General features: G+C 46.7%; 1 protein-coding gene and 1 pseudogene across 2 annotated transcripts in view; both read right to left on the bottom strand.

Annotated features, from left to right (window-relative positions):
* FRY (FRY microtubule binding protein) overlaps positions 1 to 18,544 on the bottom strand; it is a 309,064-nt gene that overhangs the window by 91,552 nt on the left and 198,968 nt on the right. For both annotated transcript variants that reach the window (XM_036251399.1, XM_036251398.1), the window contains exons 35-40: positions 17,554 to 17,644; positions 11,173 to 11,255; positions 4,149 to 4,299; positions 3,511 to 3,614; positions 2,619 to 2,804; positions 610 to 808 (exon numbers count right to left, since the gene is read on the bottom strand). In XM_036251399.1, coding sequence (XP_036107292.1) covers positions 610 to 808; positions 2,619 to 2,804; positions 3,511 to 3,614; positions 4,149 to 4,299; positions 11,173 to 11,255; positions 17,554 to 17,644 — 814 coding nt within the window. The remainder of the gene's footprint in view (positions 1 to 609; positions 809 to 2,618; positions 2,805 to 3,510; positions 3,615 to 4,148; positions 4,300 to 11,172; positions 11,256 to 17,553; positions 17,645 to 18,544) is intronic.
* On the bottom strand, positions 6,325 to 10,913 carry LOC118623248 (annotated as a pseudogene).

An 18,544-nucleotide genomic window follows, 5' to 3' on the forward strand; every position in this document is an offset into this window, starting at 1 on the left:
TGGACCCCAGCACAGAGCCTGCCCAGTCTGCTTGCACAGTGCTGGGCCTCGGGGGAGCAGAAAGTCTGAAGCAAAAGCGACCATTAGAAGAACCGGAAGACCTAAAAATTGGGATCGCTCCCACTTTTTCTTGATTTTGATTTATTATTTGTTTGTTCCTTTCCTGTCATGCTTCCTACTGTTTCTAGTTTGTGACTTGCATTTAGAAAGGACTCTCTGGACTGGACGAGCGGACCGTGCTCCCGCTGCAGCTGCTGCTGGGTCAGCAGTGGCGTACGGCCTTGGCCTCCCGAGGGCGGTCATCTGCCAGGTCTCAGGCCAGGTCCCGGCGGCGCTGGCAGATGAACAGTGGTGCTCACCGGGGCGCCGCCACTCCCTGCTGCCATCCGCGGCACCGTCCTTACACAGAGGCTCTTCCTTCCCATTGCGGTGACATCAGAGGGACCTCAGACAGCTTCTCCCAGTGTCTGCTTCAACACAGTCCGGCAGATGCAGTTCAGAAGGGAAAACGGGACTCTGCTAGAGCTCCGGGCTTACTTTTCCACCCGTGTGGCTTTACGGGTGGCCTCTTCTCAGAACACGCACCTGCACACGTCTCCTCGCCCTTACCTGGTGGTCAGGAACTCGATGAGCTTGTTGGCCTTCTCATCCATTTCGGCAGCTGCGTCCGCGTCTTCCACTTCCTGGGCCATCTGCGGGAGGTTCCCGCTGCTGCCTCCCAGACTGATGCTGGAGGAGGTGGAACTGGAGCTCAGCCCCGAGTCCGGCACTGGCGAGCACTGGTCCTCCCTCAGGAAGTCAAAGCCACCTGGTCGAGAGGGTCAAGGTGGAATGCAGTAATGAGGTCACGACGGGGGTGTGCAGTTAGCTTAATGTTTTGGAGAAAACATTCGATTTTGGCTATGGCTATAATTAAAAGACTATATTCTTTTCTTGCTTACGGAATAGTTACATAATCATATTATGCACTATCAAATAAGTGTCTACTATGGGGTTTTAACGGACGCTATCTGCAAAACAAGTGGAGTGTGTGTGTGTTCCACTATACACCTGGACCTAACTGCTGTTAATGAATTATACCTGGACACTGGACTACTTGGACATGTAAGATGATACCATGTTTGAGGACACCAGTCACGTAAGTGATGCTGCATCTTGTTTTTGAGTAAATGTGCCCAGAATCACAAATATTTTGCACATGCTAATTATTTTAACAAAGCATATATATCAGGTTAGTCAAAGATAGACTGTGTAAGAAAACACTATGGTTTTTTCTCCCCACTTTGTACTTGGTTAACATTCTGTATCTCTAGATGTATTGTGGGTTTGAAAACGTATACACACGACCATCCCTTTCCCTCGACTTAAAAATCATTAGTAGTATATAGTTCTGGTGTGTCTGACAGATATTCTGAATTAAGAGTGAGGAGCCTGGGTCTGAATATCATCTCTGCCATTTACTGTATAATCTCAGGGAGTTTGTTTGACGTCTCTGTATCTCAGCTGTGTATCATGGTAAGATAAAGACACGTTCTATCACTGGTTGTTAGTGTGGATTTGAAAGCAACTACAGTTAAAACAAGGTGTTCAATAAATAATACGCAAATGTTTATGAAAAGAAGACTCTTCCCAAACCTTCTGTGCACCCACCCACGACCTATTTCAGGCGTGCTACAGATCGGCCATTCCAGTTACCCCTTGTTTGTCTTGCCCGTGGATACTGTGTTTTGTTTTGTAAATCTCCACTCAGAGATACACAGCTTAACAAACATTATAATTTTCTTAGCCTAAAGCTATGTGCTTAACAGAAAACATCTTTATCCTGGGGAGTTGGAACAGCCAGAATGCTTCAGATCCCTGGCCCTGGGCCATGTGGGAGGCAACCTATCGATATGTCTCTCTCACATCGATGTTTCTCTCCCTTTCTCTCTCTCTCCCACTCCATCTAAAAATATCAATGGAAAAATACCCTCAGGTGAGGTTAACGACAACAATAAATAAATAAATATAAAATAAAATAAAAACCATTGGTTGACCCTTAGGGGAAGTTTTCATGAACAGCTAGATCAAACAGAGTGATTTCTTTGAAATCACTTAATGCTTTATGTTCTCATTTCTAGGAACAAATGTTTGGCTTCAAAGCAGTGGTAGTTTTTAATTAACTTCCACTCATTAGTGTCCTCCAGGAAAGTCAGTCATTTAATAGAGTGGAAATTCCTTCCGAGAAACCAGAAGGGACGCAGTCAAGTACCGGCCCCTGGCAATGAGGGCTCTCAAGGTGATGGAGGGGCCACCGTTTCCTGCCCTCTTATCCTTCGGGGTTCTAGACTGAAGTTCCTGTCCACGGACATTTTAATTTTCAATGTAGTGATAGAAACATATTCAATGAGAGCAGAAATATTATAATAATAAGGAAAACGTTTTTGAAAATATTCAAAACAAAGACGGATTTCGAGAGGCACGTCAACGTCCAGTGAAATGGTTTCCTGTTTACTGAGCTGTCCTGTCAGTCCTTGGCAAGGGGGGAGCGTTAGAGATCGGAACTGGGACTCCACTGACACCTTAGGAGTCCCCGAATCTGTGCCTGTGTCGCGGGCTCCAGCCCGCCCCCCCGCTACCTGTGTAGAGGAACTCCGGCTGGTGGGCCGGCTGCACGGTCAGAGTCTTGGCTTCCCCCATCCCCCGGCTCTGCAGCAGCACGGAGGCGATGGCGTGGAAGCTGCTGTTGCAGGACAGGGCGATCAGGAGGTGCAGCAGCAAGTTTTTGCTGTGTTCAAAGACTTCGGGCCGGTAATGGTCCAGACCTGGAACAAAACGTGGAATCTCTTAGTATAAACACATTGTAAGCTCGTTTAGATTCCAGGAATAGTAAAGATTCCAAGACACCAGGGGGGAGGAACGTCTTAAAAGAAAGTTTGGTTTTCTTTGTTACTGTTTGTGTTACCAACATAAAGAATTTGGGCTTAGGGAAAATAAAATGTTCTAGTCCTTAAATCAAATGTTCTCATAAAATGCTGATAGGTGGCCTTTCCCTGACCTCTTGGCATGGTTAGCATTCCTGCTTCCTAAGGCTCTCTTCCCTGGATCTCCATTCCTGAAGGGCTCTGATCTGCTCCCTCTCTCCATAACTGAGCACCCTGATGGGTTGTTCCTCTTCCCATTTTTGCTCTACAATTGGGTCACAATCTCAGTGCGTGGCCTGCTGGGCTCCACAGTCTTTCTTTCTATGCACTGATCATGTCCTATGGTTTTATCTTTATCACATTCAGACAAAGACCCTCCAAGAGGCCCAGTCTGGTGCCACAAGCGAGGTGCCACTCAATGGACATTGCAGTCATAATAGAGTCTAATCAATGCCGGGTCAACTGGGTTTCAGAGCAGATGTCACAGAAAGGCAACGGAGCACAGAAGAGACTACGCTGGAGAGCAGATGGCGACGTACAAGGAAGGCTGTCTGGAGACCCTCCGCAGTCTGGGGTGTTGGCTGGAATGTCTGTGGCCCAGGCTTACCGAGGAAGACCGCGTGAAGTAACAGCGGCAGGTGGAGAGCCCAGTCTTCTCGGACACTGTGGTCCACCACCATCTCGGTCATGAAGATCACGGCGATGTTGCACCTAACCAGCGAAATGACAAAGTCAACGCAACTTCAACAGAGGATGGAAATACACCCACAGATCGTTACATTACAATTAGATAGGACACACAAGCTTTGCTTGAGAACTACGCAAGAACCCTCCCCAGGAAAGTGGAGTCTAACTTCTGACAAAGCACAGAGCTCCATAAGAACAACATTAGCTGAGCTGATCATGTAACAGGGAGTCCACGTGTCACTAGGTAATAAGAACTGAGTGGTGACGAGAAGCAGAAGACGAGGGTCCTCCCTGCAAGTTGCTTACTAAATGCACAGCAGACTGAAGACCCGTGTCAACATCAAAGGGAAAGGGGAAGGGTGACAAGGCAGTTGTGCACACTGGTTAAGATGTGGCCGAACTCTCACTATGCTGACAGCTGCAATGCAAGTCGGCCAGGGTCCTCTGATTTCACAGTTACTTCACTGGATGGGACCTGGAACAGGTTTCCCTCTTCTAGGGAGAAAAGTCCAGGCAAAACTAAGAGGTCGTTTCCCTCCACCTGTACATGCTGCTCACCTGTGGAGTGGCCCCCGTGGGGTGATGGTCTCTGGGAGGTAGTCAACCAGCGGGGCCCAGCACCCGCCAGTAGAAGGCATCGGTAAGGGCTGCGGCTGTCTGGTCTCTGTGATCGTCAACAGCCACCCCGTGTAAGGAGATGCCGGGTCATCTGCGGGGTGCGAGAGGCAGCGTTGCTTTATGTTTAGGGGGAGAATTTTGTTTTCCCTTCTTGGTGCTTTAGAAAGACTCTTAGGAATTCATGCTTGTAAAAATAACTGTCCAAGCATTCAATTTGGTGAGTGTGAATTACACAATCAAATAAGTTAGAATTACTTGATTAGGTTTCTTTCATCACTTTATTTTTTTGGAAGCTTAATTTATAGCTATTCATTATAGAGCGATAGAAAATATAGATACACAAAAAGAGAAACATGAAATCATCTGAATTCCCAGCACTGTGAAAACTTGCCCTTTCTCTCATCTCCCCCATCTCAGAAGTGCCGTCCCGTATTTCCAGTGTGCTCAGGACAGGAGCCTAGGACAGTCCTTATTTCTCTCACAGCTCAGATTCAAATCACAATTATGACGACGGTGATGATGATGATGAAAACAGTGACATCAGAACGAACACAGAGAGACTTCCTTTATGCCATACATAGGTGTACACATTTCCCATACGGATAGCGCAATAATGGGCACCTATTGTCCCTGTTTTGTAGACAGGAAACTGAGGTGAAGTGGCTGGCCACCCTCCACGTAATCGGTGAGCTCCACCTTCAGAGCACATCCACAGTGAGGTCACTTTCCACATCTCCATCCCTACCCACTGGTCTGAGCATCACCCTCTCTCCCGTGGGTCAGAGCAACACCCTCTGCTGTCTGCTGGCTACATCCCTGCCCTGTGATGGTCTGTTCCACAGAGCAGCCAGAATCTTCTTATGTTCATTTTGTTTTACTTTATTTTGGTATAACTGACCATAGCAACCCTTTTATTTATTAAGTTTTCAAACATTTTCAGTCATTTAATTTTTAATAAAAGGTAGCAGCTCAACATTTCAGTTCGGGAACCTTATTTAAACATGCACCAGACATTATTTTAAATCTTTTTTTTTTGGAAGACAATTAAAAATTAAAATTCCATGCCACGATGGGGGAAAAAGGAGAAACATGTGTAACAAAAATAAATTAATTCTATCTTAAAAAAATTTGTAAAAAGCAATTAAAACTATGTTCAAAGAGCCATTTTTCCCCAGCCTAATTTTGGCACTCCAAGGAGAAATAAAAGTGCCCATGCCATCACAGATGAAAACAAAATGAAGGTCACAGAAATCAGTTCTTTTTAGCCACTAAGTATAAACTCTACACAATACTTCTTATAGTTCTAATTTCCTTTAAACCCTATTTAATATAGTTTTTTTAATTGTTGCAAAAATGTTCTCATGATTCTGAATCTGGTTCCAGTTCTTTTCATACATCTTTATATCAATATTTAATATACCGGCTACCAGTTCTATCCGAAGAAAAGTTTTGGAAAGCTCTTCATTATGACAGCATGTTCAGCAGAAATGACTGATGTGCAGGCAGACCCCAAGGGGTATAGCTTTGGGGAAAGCACACTTTCTTGATTGTTTCATTGTCTGAGTATCCTTCCCAGTGATTCTTGATGAAGAGTCTTTCAACCTTGTAAACATCAGCCAGCACAGTCTTGCTACATTGTAGCTGTGCGTCCTTGGACAGGAAGGCTGGTTCACAGCTAGGGAGAAGCCAGAGGAGTCGGCGTTTTAATGACTAATAAACCTTACATCCTGCAGGAGGTTTTTGCTTGTCCTTTTGCTTCTTAAGAAAGAGCAGACCCTGGCTAGTGTGGCTCAGTTGGTTGGGCCTTGTCCCGTGCAGTGAAAGGTCACCAGTTCGATCCCCAGCCATGGCACATGCCCAGGTTGCAGGCTTGACCCTCGGTAGGGGGCACGCAGGAGGTGGCCAATCGATGCTACATTCTCACATAGATGTTTCTCTCTCTCTCTCTCTCCCTCTTCCTTCCTCTCTCTAAAAATCAATAAACTATACATATATATAAAGATTTTATATATGTGTGTGTGTGTGTGTGTGTGTATATGAAAGAATGTGGCAGAAATGTATGCTGAGGTAGCCAGCCAAAGTATATTTTTTCTCTTTGTGTAAATTTGGTCTCAATATTTCTGGAAGGGTAATGTCAAGCCGCTGCGAGGCTGGCTGCCACTGAAGTCCCTGCCGGGCACCCGGCCACCCTGGTCTGTAGCACTACCCAGCCGTGATTACTGTTCCCACGCGGCATCTGAGCATCATGGCTGGGCCATCAACTTTGGAGACATCCAAGCAAAGGTCGCTTGTTCTCATTTCTTTGTTGGCAGTAAAAAAGAAAACCCAATCACCTCCCATACTGACAGAACTTCTCAGTTTTTCATTCTCTTTTCTCACCATGTTGTTTGGACACTGATTTGTTTCCACATTTCATATATTTCCCAAAGAGAAACATTGACGTGCAATCTGAGAATCAGGATAAATATTCTCTAGGTCCCAAGAGAAAGCTTTGTGTTGGCGTTCCCGAGACACCACGTCTTGCCGCTGTATCTCCACAGTCTACCGTTGTAACTTTAGCCTGGAGAAACTATATGAAAGAAATTCTCGAATTCACCCCTCCACACTTCTGCAGGTGGCCTGCTCTTTTGTTGCTAACCTTCCCTGCGCCTCCTGGAAGCGGGTAAGGTAGCTTTCTGAAGCACATGTCCAGTGGTGAGCAGTGACGATCTCCGAAGTCCCTCCACACGCCAAACCCTGAAGGGAATTCCCAGGTTTTCTCTTCCCCAAATATCCATTTCGCCATCACAGTGTCCAATTTTCTGGAAGTAATTTCTGTCTACTGAAGAAAGGCCTCCTGCCAAGAAGAGTCGATCACCTCTCCTTCTGTCCATTTTCCTCTGGGGAACAGGACACCAGCGAAAATGGAGTTTCCCCTTGACTCCACCATAGGTCACATCAGAACCTCCCAGGTGCTCCCAAGTATCACAGCTGATCACATCCGTGACAGGACATAGGTCCTGTCTTGCTCGATCCTGGCTACGAGAGGCTCTCGCCACCTGCCGGACACTCCAGTGAGTGAGTGAGAAGGTGACCACTGGCCTTTAGTCACAGCAGCTCTTCTGAATCTACTTCTGATCAATCCGGACATTGTTCCACTTAAATTACATGAACTGCTACTTTTAATTTTTTCACGTAACTCTCTAGAGGTATTTTCAAAAAGCCTCTTTCACTGTCTTCCTCTACTGGAACAATTTCTTTCAGCACGTGTGTTGGTGAGTGATTAACGACACCATGGGCTGTTCGCAGAAGTGTGCTCCAAGCCTCACTGTGGAAAACAAGCACCACACTTGTAGGACCAGAGCAATTCTCCTAAAACAGAAGCTCATCCATGTGCTCTGCTTAGCCCTCTCCAGTGGCTTCCCTTCACATCCAAACTCCTGCCCCGCGTTAGCTGACCTCTGGGGCACAGATCAGAGACCGGCACTGACCACCTCCCCAGCTCTAACGCCAGCTCCCAGGAGCTGGGACTTCCTCTCTTTTGTTCATTGTTGTTTCCCTGGAACAGTATCTGGCACTTTACAGAGAATCAATAAATATATTTTTTTAATGAACTTCCTCAACTATAACATAAACACAGCAACGAGATTCATGGAGTTCTTTCTTTCTTTTTTAAAAAATATGTTTTTATTAATTTTAGAGAGAGAGGAAGGGAGAGGGACAGAGAGACAGAGACATCGATGAGAGAGACACATCAATATGCCGCCTCCTGCACACCCCTCACTGGGGACACAGCCTGCAACCTGGAATGTGTCCTGACCAGGAAGCAAACTGGCTCAAGCATTGAACCACACCGGCCGGGCTCATGGAGTTATTTCTTATAACACTCTCCACATAGGCCAGGGACACTGAAGAGCCAGTCCATCCGGGGCCACATGGTACTACCCAGGTTTGCAGCTTCAGAAAGCTGCTTAATCCTGGCACAGGTTTAGTGTGTTAAGAGGAAGGATGTATGACATCATCTTTAGGCAATTTCTCTCAAATATAGTTTCTCTTGGTTGCATGTTTGAAAGGTGGCGAGAGGCAGTTGATTCGATGCTGCTGGTGTGGAGCAGAGAGGTTAGCAGCTGGCAGAGGGAGGCTCTGGACAGGCCCAGCGCCGGGACCAACAGAGCCCAGCTCTCCACACTCGGGAGAAAACGTGCATCATGGTAGTGAAGAGCCACGTTAGAGACGAGGTCTAAATCAGTTTGCTTGTCCGTTTTACTCAAGGTGCTCTATTGTTTTTGTTTGTTTGATTGTTTTAAATAGAAATACACTAGGAGGCCTTCCTTTTGGATAAACCCAGGCTAGACCATGAAGCCCTGATGCCTTCTCAGTCTTCCCAGATCTGCTGACTCCATCGGCATTCCCAGAGTGACTGCCCTTGACATTCTCCAGGTGACCATGCGGCTTTGGAAACGAACCTACTGAGCTCACGGTTCTCGGGGCGCAGGCCAAGTCATGGCTGCGGAGCGAGAACGAACCACGTGGCAGGGAGGACCCAGTGACCGGAGTTCTGAGTGTTCCTGTCCTGTTTCCTCCAAAACACGGTCAAGTTCTATGACTTGAACATCTGGAAAAAAGATCTGAGTATATATTTTATGGATTTTATGTGATAAAATCTGTTTGAATAGCTTGATTTCATTTTTTCTCATAATGAGTAAACTAAAAGTCTAAGCTCTCAGTGCCCAAACCATGAACTCTAATTTCTCTGTTCAATAACAGTAACCGTAAAGAATATTACTGATACATGGCTCAACTGGATTCAAATTCTGTACCAAAAATTTCCCATTCAAGTGTGCTTTTTTACTGGCACAACAAATTTATAAACATTTCTAGGTAAAATAGAGGCCATAATGATAATTTTAGACTTTTAATTTTTTATCTGAATTCACAATAGTTTTTTTCTTTCTAAATACTTCTATAACTTTTTGGCTATAAAGTTAGTGATGTGAGTTAATCATTATCTCATAATTATTCTTCAATATTCACTATTTTAATAAATATAAGAAATGTTAGATTTTACTACCAGAGGGCTCTAAAGATATATTTTTTAAGTGATTGATATTTTATTTTTTATAGTGTTTTCTTTTTTAAATCAAAGAGATACGTTTTATTTTATTTTATTTTTTTTATCCTCACCCAAGGACATTTTTCCTTTTTTTTTTTTGTTTTTTTGTTCAGGTAGAGTGGGAGGGAGAGAGAGGAACAGAGAGAGAGAAACATTGATGTGAAGGGGACACAACAAGTGGCCGCCACCCGCACGACCGACCAGGGCCGGGGACAAACTGCAGCCGAGGTACGCGCCCCTAGGGGGAACCAAACCTGGGTCTCTCTGGACCACAGGCCTACGCTCCAACCGCTGAGCCAAACCGGCCAGGGCCAAAGAGATACGTTTTAACGGAATCGGCTGGCCGAGGACAGCGATAGTCTCAATGTGAACCTACAGCCAGAGTGCTATGTGTTGTTACGTCGCGCTTGCCACGCACTGGGAAGTATCTGACCACTTAACATTTCCATAATTCAGTTTTTCTGTCCTTAAATTTTGGTCACAATATTACATAGTAACCAGACTTTGCTTGAACCAACAACTCTCTGGTCCTTGGTACTAGTCTCCATCTGTAAAATCCAATCCCTTCTGGGACTCGGCCTGTGCTCTCAGGACTTGACTGCTCAGGGTCTGGATGGCGCAGGTACAGGCCCCGACGGGGCGCAGAAGGAGGGGCACCACCAATGGCTTCATCTTTTCACAGACCCAGCTTTAGCAGAAAGTTTTCAAAGGGGCATAGCTGCACCTTCACCCAAGTTCAGGTAGGCAGTTACACATGGATCTTAGACAGCCCCCGGTGGCATCTGAGTGGCAGAGAAGTTCCTATCTGTGTAGTAAGAGGCAGAGAAGGGTAGAGGGGCTGTGGTGTCATTAGGACCACTTAGTCCTTCCCCTCTCCGCACATTTCCCCATAAAAACACAGCAGAGCCCTGGCCGGTTTGGCACAGCGGTTAGAGCGTCGGCCTGCGGTCCAGAGAGACCCGGGGTCGGTTCCCACTAAGGGCACGGACCTCAGTTGCAGTTTGTCCCCGGCCCTGGTTGGGTCGTGTGGGTGGCAGCCACTTGATGTGTCCCTTTCACATCGATGTTTCTCTCTCTCTCTCCCTCCCACTCTATCTGAACAACAAACAAACAAACAAACAACAAAAAAACCCACAGCAGAGGCCCTAGGTACTGACTTACAGAACAAACCTGCACCATGAAATGTCATCAGATGTACAATTTCCACCAAAATAGATACATAAATCCCACCAGTTAGTCCACTGATTTCCTTCGCATACCTAAATGTCACAGGGAATGTTCTCTGACGCCAGCACTTCTGTGACTTGTGACCAACTAATATTCTTTACCTGCTCAGCATCTACGGATGCTGTCTAGGGTTCCAGCAAAACCAACGAATGCACCGACTTTCGGCTTCTGTCAGCTTCCCAAGGAACAAAGACGCTTCTGTGACAACTGTATCTCCCCTTTCAACAAGGCTTTCATTTGGCTGCTGAGATGTTGTTTCTGAGAGATTTAGTGTGAAAACAGGCCCAATGCTGGGTGAGCTAATTCACAAAGTTTAAAGGTTAGATCCGCTCCCAAGATAACTGCAACATTGGTTTTCCAATGGGACAATTTCTTACCAACTGCATCACCAGAGAAAAAAAGGCCAAGAATATAAAAATACAGGCTTGGGTATCAGTTTGAATTGTTATAATTTTGATTTGTTCACGTCTTTGCTTCTTATTTTTCAGATGCTGACTCTACGTTCCTCTGCCTGGTGGGATTAAATGGTCGTTTAATGTGTACAGGCCCTTTTTTAGTAATTAGAATACGAATAATCAAAATAGCTGTATTGCATTCTGCTATCATCTGGATTCCACGAGAAACCCCACACCTGGCGGTACTTACTTTTATCCTCATCGTACGACCCTCCGGAGCTGTTGCTATACCTGGACTCCAGGCGCGTGTGGGCTCTGATGACATTGCTAAACCTTCAAATACAAGAACAGCTGTCACAGACCCTGCGTGCGCTTTCTCATAAACACAAGCTAGTGATCAGTGGTGAGTTTCTGGGGGCTAGTTCCACTGGTGCTTTTCCCAAAGGAACACTGTGAAATTGTGCCCCAAACATTCCTTCTCCCTGGAGAGGGCCAATGGTCACCTTGTAAGTGCAAGTTCAAACCTAGAACAGATAAACATTTCAGGGCTGTATCGAACTAGAGAATGATAACATTTGTTTGGAAATGAAATGGGGGTGATACTGAAGAATCCACACCCCTTATTCACATGGCAGCCTGGCAGATGGTGGGCGCTCAGTGCCTAATTGGCACATACAGTGCAAGTTGACAGAATTGGAAAAACACAAAAAGTGGTTCATAATACAGCTTGGACTTGACTGGCTTTCAGGTTTCCCTTAAAGTGATCAGAGGGTTTTAAAAAAATACTTTTTTTTAATTGATTTGAGAGAGAGAGAAAGGGAGGGGGAGATTGGGGGAGGTTGAGAGACAGAGATGGATACATGATGTGAGAGAGAACATTGATCGGCTGCCTCCTGCACGCCCCCTACTGGGGATCGAGCCTGCAACCCCGGCATGTGCCCTGACCTGGAATTCAACCCGTGACCTCTGAATGGGTCCTCTGACCAGTGACCTCTGACTGGTGCACGGGTCGACACTCAGCCACTGAGCCACACCAGCCAGGACAATTGGAGGGTTTTTAGGAAAAGGTAACTAGTTGGGTTGTAAACTAACCAGAGGGGCTCTTTTTGGCTGGTCTCTCTGTGGTGTAAGAAGTAACCCATCTCCCCCCAATGGCAGCAGTGACTTCCCACATCTTACTCATTTACTCTCATTTACTCATCTCTGAGATGAGCCTGTTTCCTTTATGAATGAGGAAGCAGGCCAAGGGAGGTTGGACAGCTTGTCCGCGTGGAGCAGAGGTGGTGGCAGCGCAGAAACGCTTCCGGCGCCACGCGAGAAGGCGAGACACAGGATTTTAGGACCCAACTCTCACTAGCTCTGTGACCTCGGCCACGTCCTTTACCTCCTGGGGGACCCTGTTTCTACACCTGCCAAAAAGGAATAATAATAATACATCACCATTTATTTTGTTGGGGTTGTAGAAATCAAAGAAACGATGTGAGAGTGTCTCCAACATGGTGAGACACATCACACTCTAGGGCATTAACGATCATCTTTCTACCCTGGATTTCTAGAATCCAGCTTTTTCTTTTCAGGGCGCCAAAGACTTTAAACCAATAGCATTGGAATATCATCTGCAGCCCTGTAGGGCAGAGTGAGGGTGTGGCTGAGGGGAAATGGTATGTCTATATTTATTTTATACAAAATGATATAAAGCAGGCTTGATCTACTTAATACATATGCAGCCAAAGCAAACAGCTAAGGCAATCTGTAAATATCTGGAAAATTCAAGCCCCAGTAGGGGTGTGCCCCTGCACTACTGACCGGGTGTCTGCCTCAGTGACAGCAGGTCACACCCGTTCCCTCACTGTCCTCCCAGCACACGGAGAGAGCTGCTTCAGGAAAACATGCTGCACGTGCCGTGTGACGCGCAGAGCACGGCACCTGTGACTGCGTTTGCCAAGTGGGTAACTGCATGATCGGCAGGAACTACAAGGACTACAGTGACGGGTTTTACTCACTTCTTCAATATTTTTAGCAGCTTTTTTTTTTTCTCCTGACACAGCCCTCCTTTCCCTAGTAACTTCGTTTCAAACATTCTTCATTGTCCTGTCTTTTGGGCTATTGCTTTGTGAATCCATAAAACAGAAACTCAAGGACATCTGCTTGGCTTCATACAATCAGGCCACGTAATCATTTAAATCAGACCGGCACTTAGGAAGTTGAAAGAGGGACAATCTATTACCTTCTGAAGAACTGCCATATTTATGCTGATAAAGCAAAGTTACAGTAATTCTCTTGTCCTTTTGCAGATGGATCTAATGGAGGGGTAGGGAGCACTGATGAGGCTATGCTGGGAGGAGCAAGCCACTTCCCGACCACCCTTTTTGTTCTGGAGAAGAGCAAATCCACAGTGCAGTAAGGTGTACACGTGGCAAAGAAAAAATAAAAACTGACTCCCAGGAGTCAAATCTGTTCTTTCTCTTTGCTTCTCTGGATTGGAAAAGACAGTTTTGAGCCTAGAGGAATTTCAAGGTTTTAGTAGAACAAATATAGTCTTTTTAAAAAATATATGTTTTTATTAATTTTTTTAGAGAGAGAAGACGGGAGAGAGAGATAGAAATATCAATGTGAGAGAGAAACATGGATTGGCTGCCTCCTGCATGCCCCCTACTGGGGATTGACTATAACCCGGGCATGTGCCCTGACCGGGAATCGAACCAGGACCTCTCAGTCCATAGGACAACACTCAATCCACTGAGCCACATCAGCTGGGCTCAAATACAGTTTTTTTTAATGTTAAAGATACACAATTTAGAGATATATCATGCAAATAAATAGCTCTGATAAGAGGAAAACTAGAAGGACAAAAATGTTTCCCTAACTTTTTTTCCTTGAACTATAAGAGAAAATTTATTTGGAAAGTTACAGAGGCAAACGAAGGGCCCTTGGAGCTTGGGAGAAACAAGGCAAAGGTAAGGGCTGAGGAGCGAAGGCGGAAGCAGGGGCGTGCTCCCGGGGGAGAGCTCGCTACATTTCCTCTGGCTGATTTAGCCCAAATTCATGCTTCGGCAACCGTCTGTAGATGATTAATTTCCCTCCCTCTGTGAATGCAGATTGCCAGAAACTTTGCACAGATGAAGTTTATTGCTTTTAGTTCCCTATGAAAAATGCCTTCACGGAATTACAAATTTATAATAGGCTTTTATTAAGGGTTGATGTATTGAAAATACTTATGGAGTTTGTTTTGCATATTTAAAAAAATTGCTTTGAACTGCTATTTTTTTTTTTAATCCTCACCTGAGGATACATTTCCATTGATTTTTAAATACAGTGGGAGGGAGGAATGGAGGGAGAGAGAGAGAAATGCTGATGTGAGAGAGACACATTGATTGATTGCCTCCCACCCGACCCTGGGCCAAACCTGCCACTGACCTGCTATTTTAATAAAAAGGTGTGTTCATGTTGTTGTTTAATTAAATGAACAGTACGTGATAAACCCTTTTTAGACTTTAGAGTTACTTTCTGCTAGTAGCTTCTGTTGAATCGTTTTTGTTTGTTTTGATGAATGAAAGTCATAAAATTCACTATATTTTTCTTGTTTACTTTGGCTATTGAACTGAAGGTTTTGGTGACTACTAACTTTCAGTAGTTTTCCTTAGTCAGAACTTTTTTTTGTTAACCCTCACCAGAGGATATTTTTTCCATTGAATTTTAGAGAGAGTGGAAGGGAGGGAGGGAGGGAGGGGGGAGAGAGAGAGGAACATCAATATGCGAGAGACACATCGATTGGTTGCCTCCCACATGGGGGGCCCCAACTGGGGCCAGGGATCAAACCCGAAACCCAGATATGTGCCCTGCGACCCTGCAGTGTGCGTGTGACACAGTCTCTGAGCCACACCCATTGGGGCTTTACTGGAACTTTGACACGACTGTCTCACTCTCTCTTAGCTTGGCTGTTATTCTTTACCCTTGCTTTGTGGGTTCTTTTACTAAAAGCCGTCTGAATATTTTTGTCAGTGGGTATGGCATTACTAAATATTTCCAAATGACATCAAAGAGCCATCAATCCAGTTGTAAGGAGCATGGCACCGGGGCTGCTATTCCGCATAACTCCGGGGCACCCCTGGCGCCCAGCCGTGCACTCTGGTGACAAGTCGCAGCAGCCAGCAGGTCAGTATTTCTGACCACTGTGATCTCTGCAGACTCTGTCTGCACAGATTGTGAGGAACGGAGTGAAGAACGTCTCCTGTAATGGAGCTGGCAAGAGGGAGGAAGAAAGGGAGCCGATGGTATTTAGACAGTGCATCCACTTCTGGGGCTGTGACGGTTCTTCCAGTTTCATTCACACACTGAATAAAAAATTTAAAAAATGCCTACTATGTGCAGCACAGTAGGCCAATCATTCGGGACAGAACTATGTATGAGAGACACATGGTGTTTTCCATGAATTAAAATCAAGTGGTTGAAATAAGCACATGTGCAAGTAACTCTAAACGGACGTGTGAGGGTCTGCAGGGAGGAAGACTAGCAGGTGGAAGAGGAAAAGGGAATCTTAGGCTGGGGCACAGCCCACTTCCACAGACAAGAGAACATTAGAGAAACAGCGGAGGCAGAGTGGAGCACAGTGGAACAGACGTATCCTCTGGGCGTCAGTATGTACATACGTGTGATCATGTGTATAAATATGATCAGTTTACCTCCAGATAGATAAACGGATACGGTCAGCATGAGCAAACGCAATGTGTGTGGACACGGATCAACGTGGGCATGGGCAGCGTGCACAGCCGTGAGCAGCGGCGGAGGGATGCCGAGAACCGGAAGCCTCTGACAGGGCCCTCCGCTCTGCGCCGCGGGAGGGCTGGTCCTTCGTCCCCAAGGCCCCTCTCAGAGCGGCGGCGGGACCCTCGGGACTCTGGTTCTCAAAGGGCCTCTGCAGTGAGATGCTAATATGTAGAAAAGTAGCACCTTTCCACCCAAATTAAAAAAAGGAAATGTTCAGATAACAAACTATAAGGAATGTTTTACTCCAGCCAGAAATTAGAAATATCTTTAGAGAAATAATGTGACTTTTTAAAACCATGAAATAGCTTTTCAAAGAAGGTACTAGCCAATATAGATGAAAAAATAACACATTAATTACTAGTGCTGTCCTGTCACTGACGGATGGGGTATGAAAACCTCTATTTAGCTCTGAGAAAGGGCTTTCTTAGAGAACCACGAAGGACAAGGCCTACCCCTCATGCTCCACGGGGTCTGACAGATGCCTGGATCGGAGGACGAGCCTCCTGCCCCCAGGGAAGTCAGCCTGATGCAGGTCACCTCCCACCTGCGGCCCCTGCCACGTGTCACCCTGGGGTGCAGTCTGAGGACAGCCATGAGGCCTGCAGGCGCACTCTGGGCTGAGTTGTTCTTATTATGTAATCCACTGCATTCTCTCCAACACAAATTTGTATTTCATCCTTGTTACTTTTTTTTTTTTTTTTTTTTTTATTAATCCTCACCCAAGGATATTGTTCTCCACTGATTTTTAGATAGAGTGGAAGGAGGAGGGAGAGAGAAACACTGATGTGAGAGACACATCAATTGGTTGCCTTCCGCACAACCCCCTACCAGGGCCAGGGATCAAACCTGCAACCCAGGTATGAGCCCTTGCCCAGGAATCAAACCCACAGCCCTTCTGTCCAGGGGCCAACACTCTAACTGCTGAGCCACCCGGCCGGGCTGTTATTAGTTTCTGAGGTGAAGGGCTTCCCATTCCTTTTCACTAGAAAGCACTCGGCCTACGGGTTTTCAACACCATGGAATCACTCTAATTTTAATTATGAATTTGAGTCCTATTGATCTCTTTTGGTTGTGTCTCTGCTTTTCACAATCACCTAGGAAACAGTGATCCAGATTTTATTGACTTCTGAGTAAGTCCTGGGCAACTGAAGGCAGAGATGTGGGCAAAAGAAACATGATCGTCACAGCCTGCAGGGGCGGGGTGTGGACGTACTTGAGCAGAGAAAGACGGTGCTCTCGGGCGACCCACACGGGACGAGTAAAGGAGAAGTAGGAAGGGTGGTGCTTCATAGAACTCACTTCAGACCACCGCTCGGCCTCTGAGAAGTCATTCTACACTCAGGTTTGAAATTTCACATAAAAATGCCCTCTGCTTTCACATGGTCTTGTCCCACTAGTAGGACAACCTGTGGTGTTTGTTCGGCCCTGAGAGAAGTGGGATTTAGCCACCAGAATGACGCCCTCAACTCCTTCTCTTCTCTGGCTCTGCTCAGGAAGAGACTGTTACCTTCAGGGATGCGCAGAGCAGAGTCAGCAAGTCAGTCTGTGTTTCTAAGAATAAAGGATTGTGTGTGTGTGTGTGTGGTGTGTGTGTGTGGTGTGTGTGTGGTGTGTGTGTGTGTGTGTGGTGTGTGTGTGGGGGGGGGGTGTGGTGTGGGGGTGCGGGGTGTGTGTGGGGGGTGTGTGGTGTGTGTGTGGTGTGTGTGTGGGGGTGTGTGTGTGTGTGTGGTGTGTGTGGGTGTGTGTGTGTGGGGGGGTATGTGTGTGGGGGTGTGGTGTGTGTGTGTGATGCCCACAGACTGCGGCCTCTGTGGAGACCACTGCGGAAAGTTCCACTGGATATTAGCCCAGAGTGTGCACTGACCTCTCATCAGACTCTCTCAGGGTCTTGCCCTCCTCGGCGTCTGGGAAGCTGTCCTGGCCGGCGACCACGGTGTTGCTGCTGGAGGTGGTTCCTGCGATCAGAAGGAAGATGCTCAGAAAACCAACGTGGGGGGGTCGCGCTCAGTCCCCAGCACTCCAGGAAATGGCTTCCTGCGGAATCGCGCCTGAAGAAGCCTCCGGCCTCTGCACAGCCTCAGACACTCCAAACGAACCCCAAGCCCCTGCCCTGGAACGGGAGAACCCGGACATCGGTTAGGGTCAAACCTAAGCCCTGAACTCTCCCACACACGGAGGCCCCAACAGTCCCGAAACTCTTAGGTAAAGAGCGTATTTGCGGTGGCCGCCCTGCTGTCGGCTGCTTCAGCGTTTCTGGGTCTGGGGTCACTGAGCTAATGTTGGTGAACCAAGTCCAAGTTTCGAGGGCGTCTGACCCCGGGCTCCTGCAGGAGTGCTCGCGGCGCTGGGCGTGGGGCAGAGGGCGTGAGGGGGGCAGGAGGCGGACTTGACGGCAGTCGTCACGTTAGACAAGCCGCAGTCACAGTCGGCTTCACGGAATGTGAAGGGGATGGTGTGTGTGTATTTCATAAAACGATGCTCAAAGGCCGGTTTACTGAAAGTGGTCATGCTGTTGGCCTTTAGTGCGCCCTGCGAGAACATGCGCCAAAGGGATCCCATGGACGCAAGAAAGCAGGTGCAGAACTGAGACCCCTGTGGCTGCAGCGTCCTGCCCGGGGCCAGCCTGCCTGGGACACAGAGCTCAGGCCTGAGTCCTGGGCCTGACTGCCAGTCTCCGTACAGTCATTTCCTTAACCCGGCAGTGCCCGCGTCTCAGCCATCCTTAAGCCATCTCTCGTTACGGTTATTTTTCAGTTACTGTTGACATACGATACTATATTAGTTTCAGGTGTACAACACAGTAATGGGACATTTGTATACCTTACGAAGTGATTAGCTCTGAGTCTAGTATCCAC

This window comes from Molossus molossus, unplaced genomic scaffold (assembly GCF_014108415.1).
Source record: "Molossus molossus isolate mMolMol1 unplaced genomic scaffold, mMolMol1.p scaffold_m16_p_10, whole genome shotgun sequence".
In the NCBI taxonomy this organism is placed as follows: domain Eukaryota; kingdom Metazoa; phylum Chordata; class Mammalia; order Chiroptera; family Molossidae; genus Molossus; species Molossus molossus.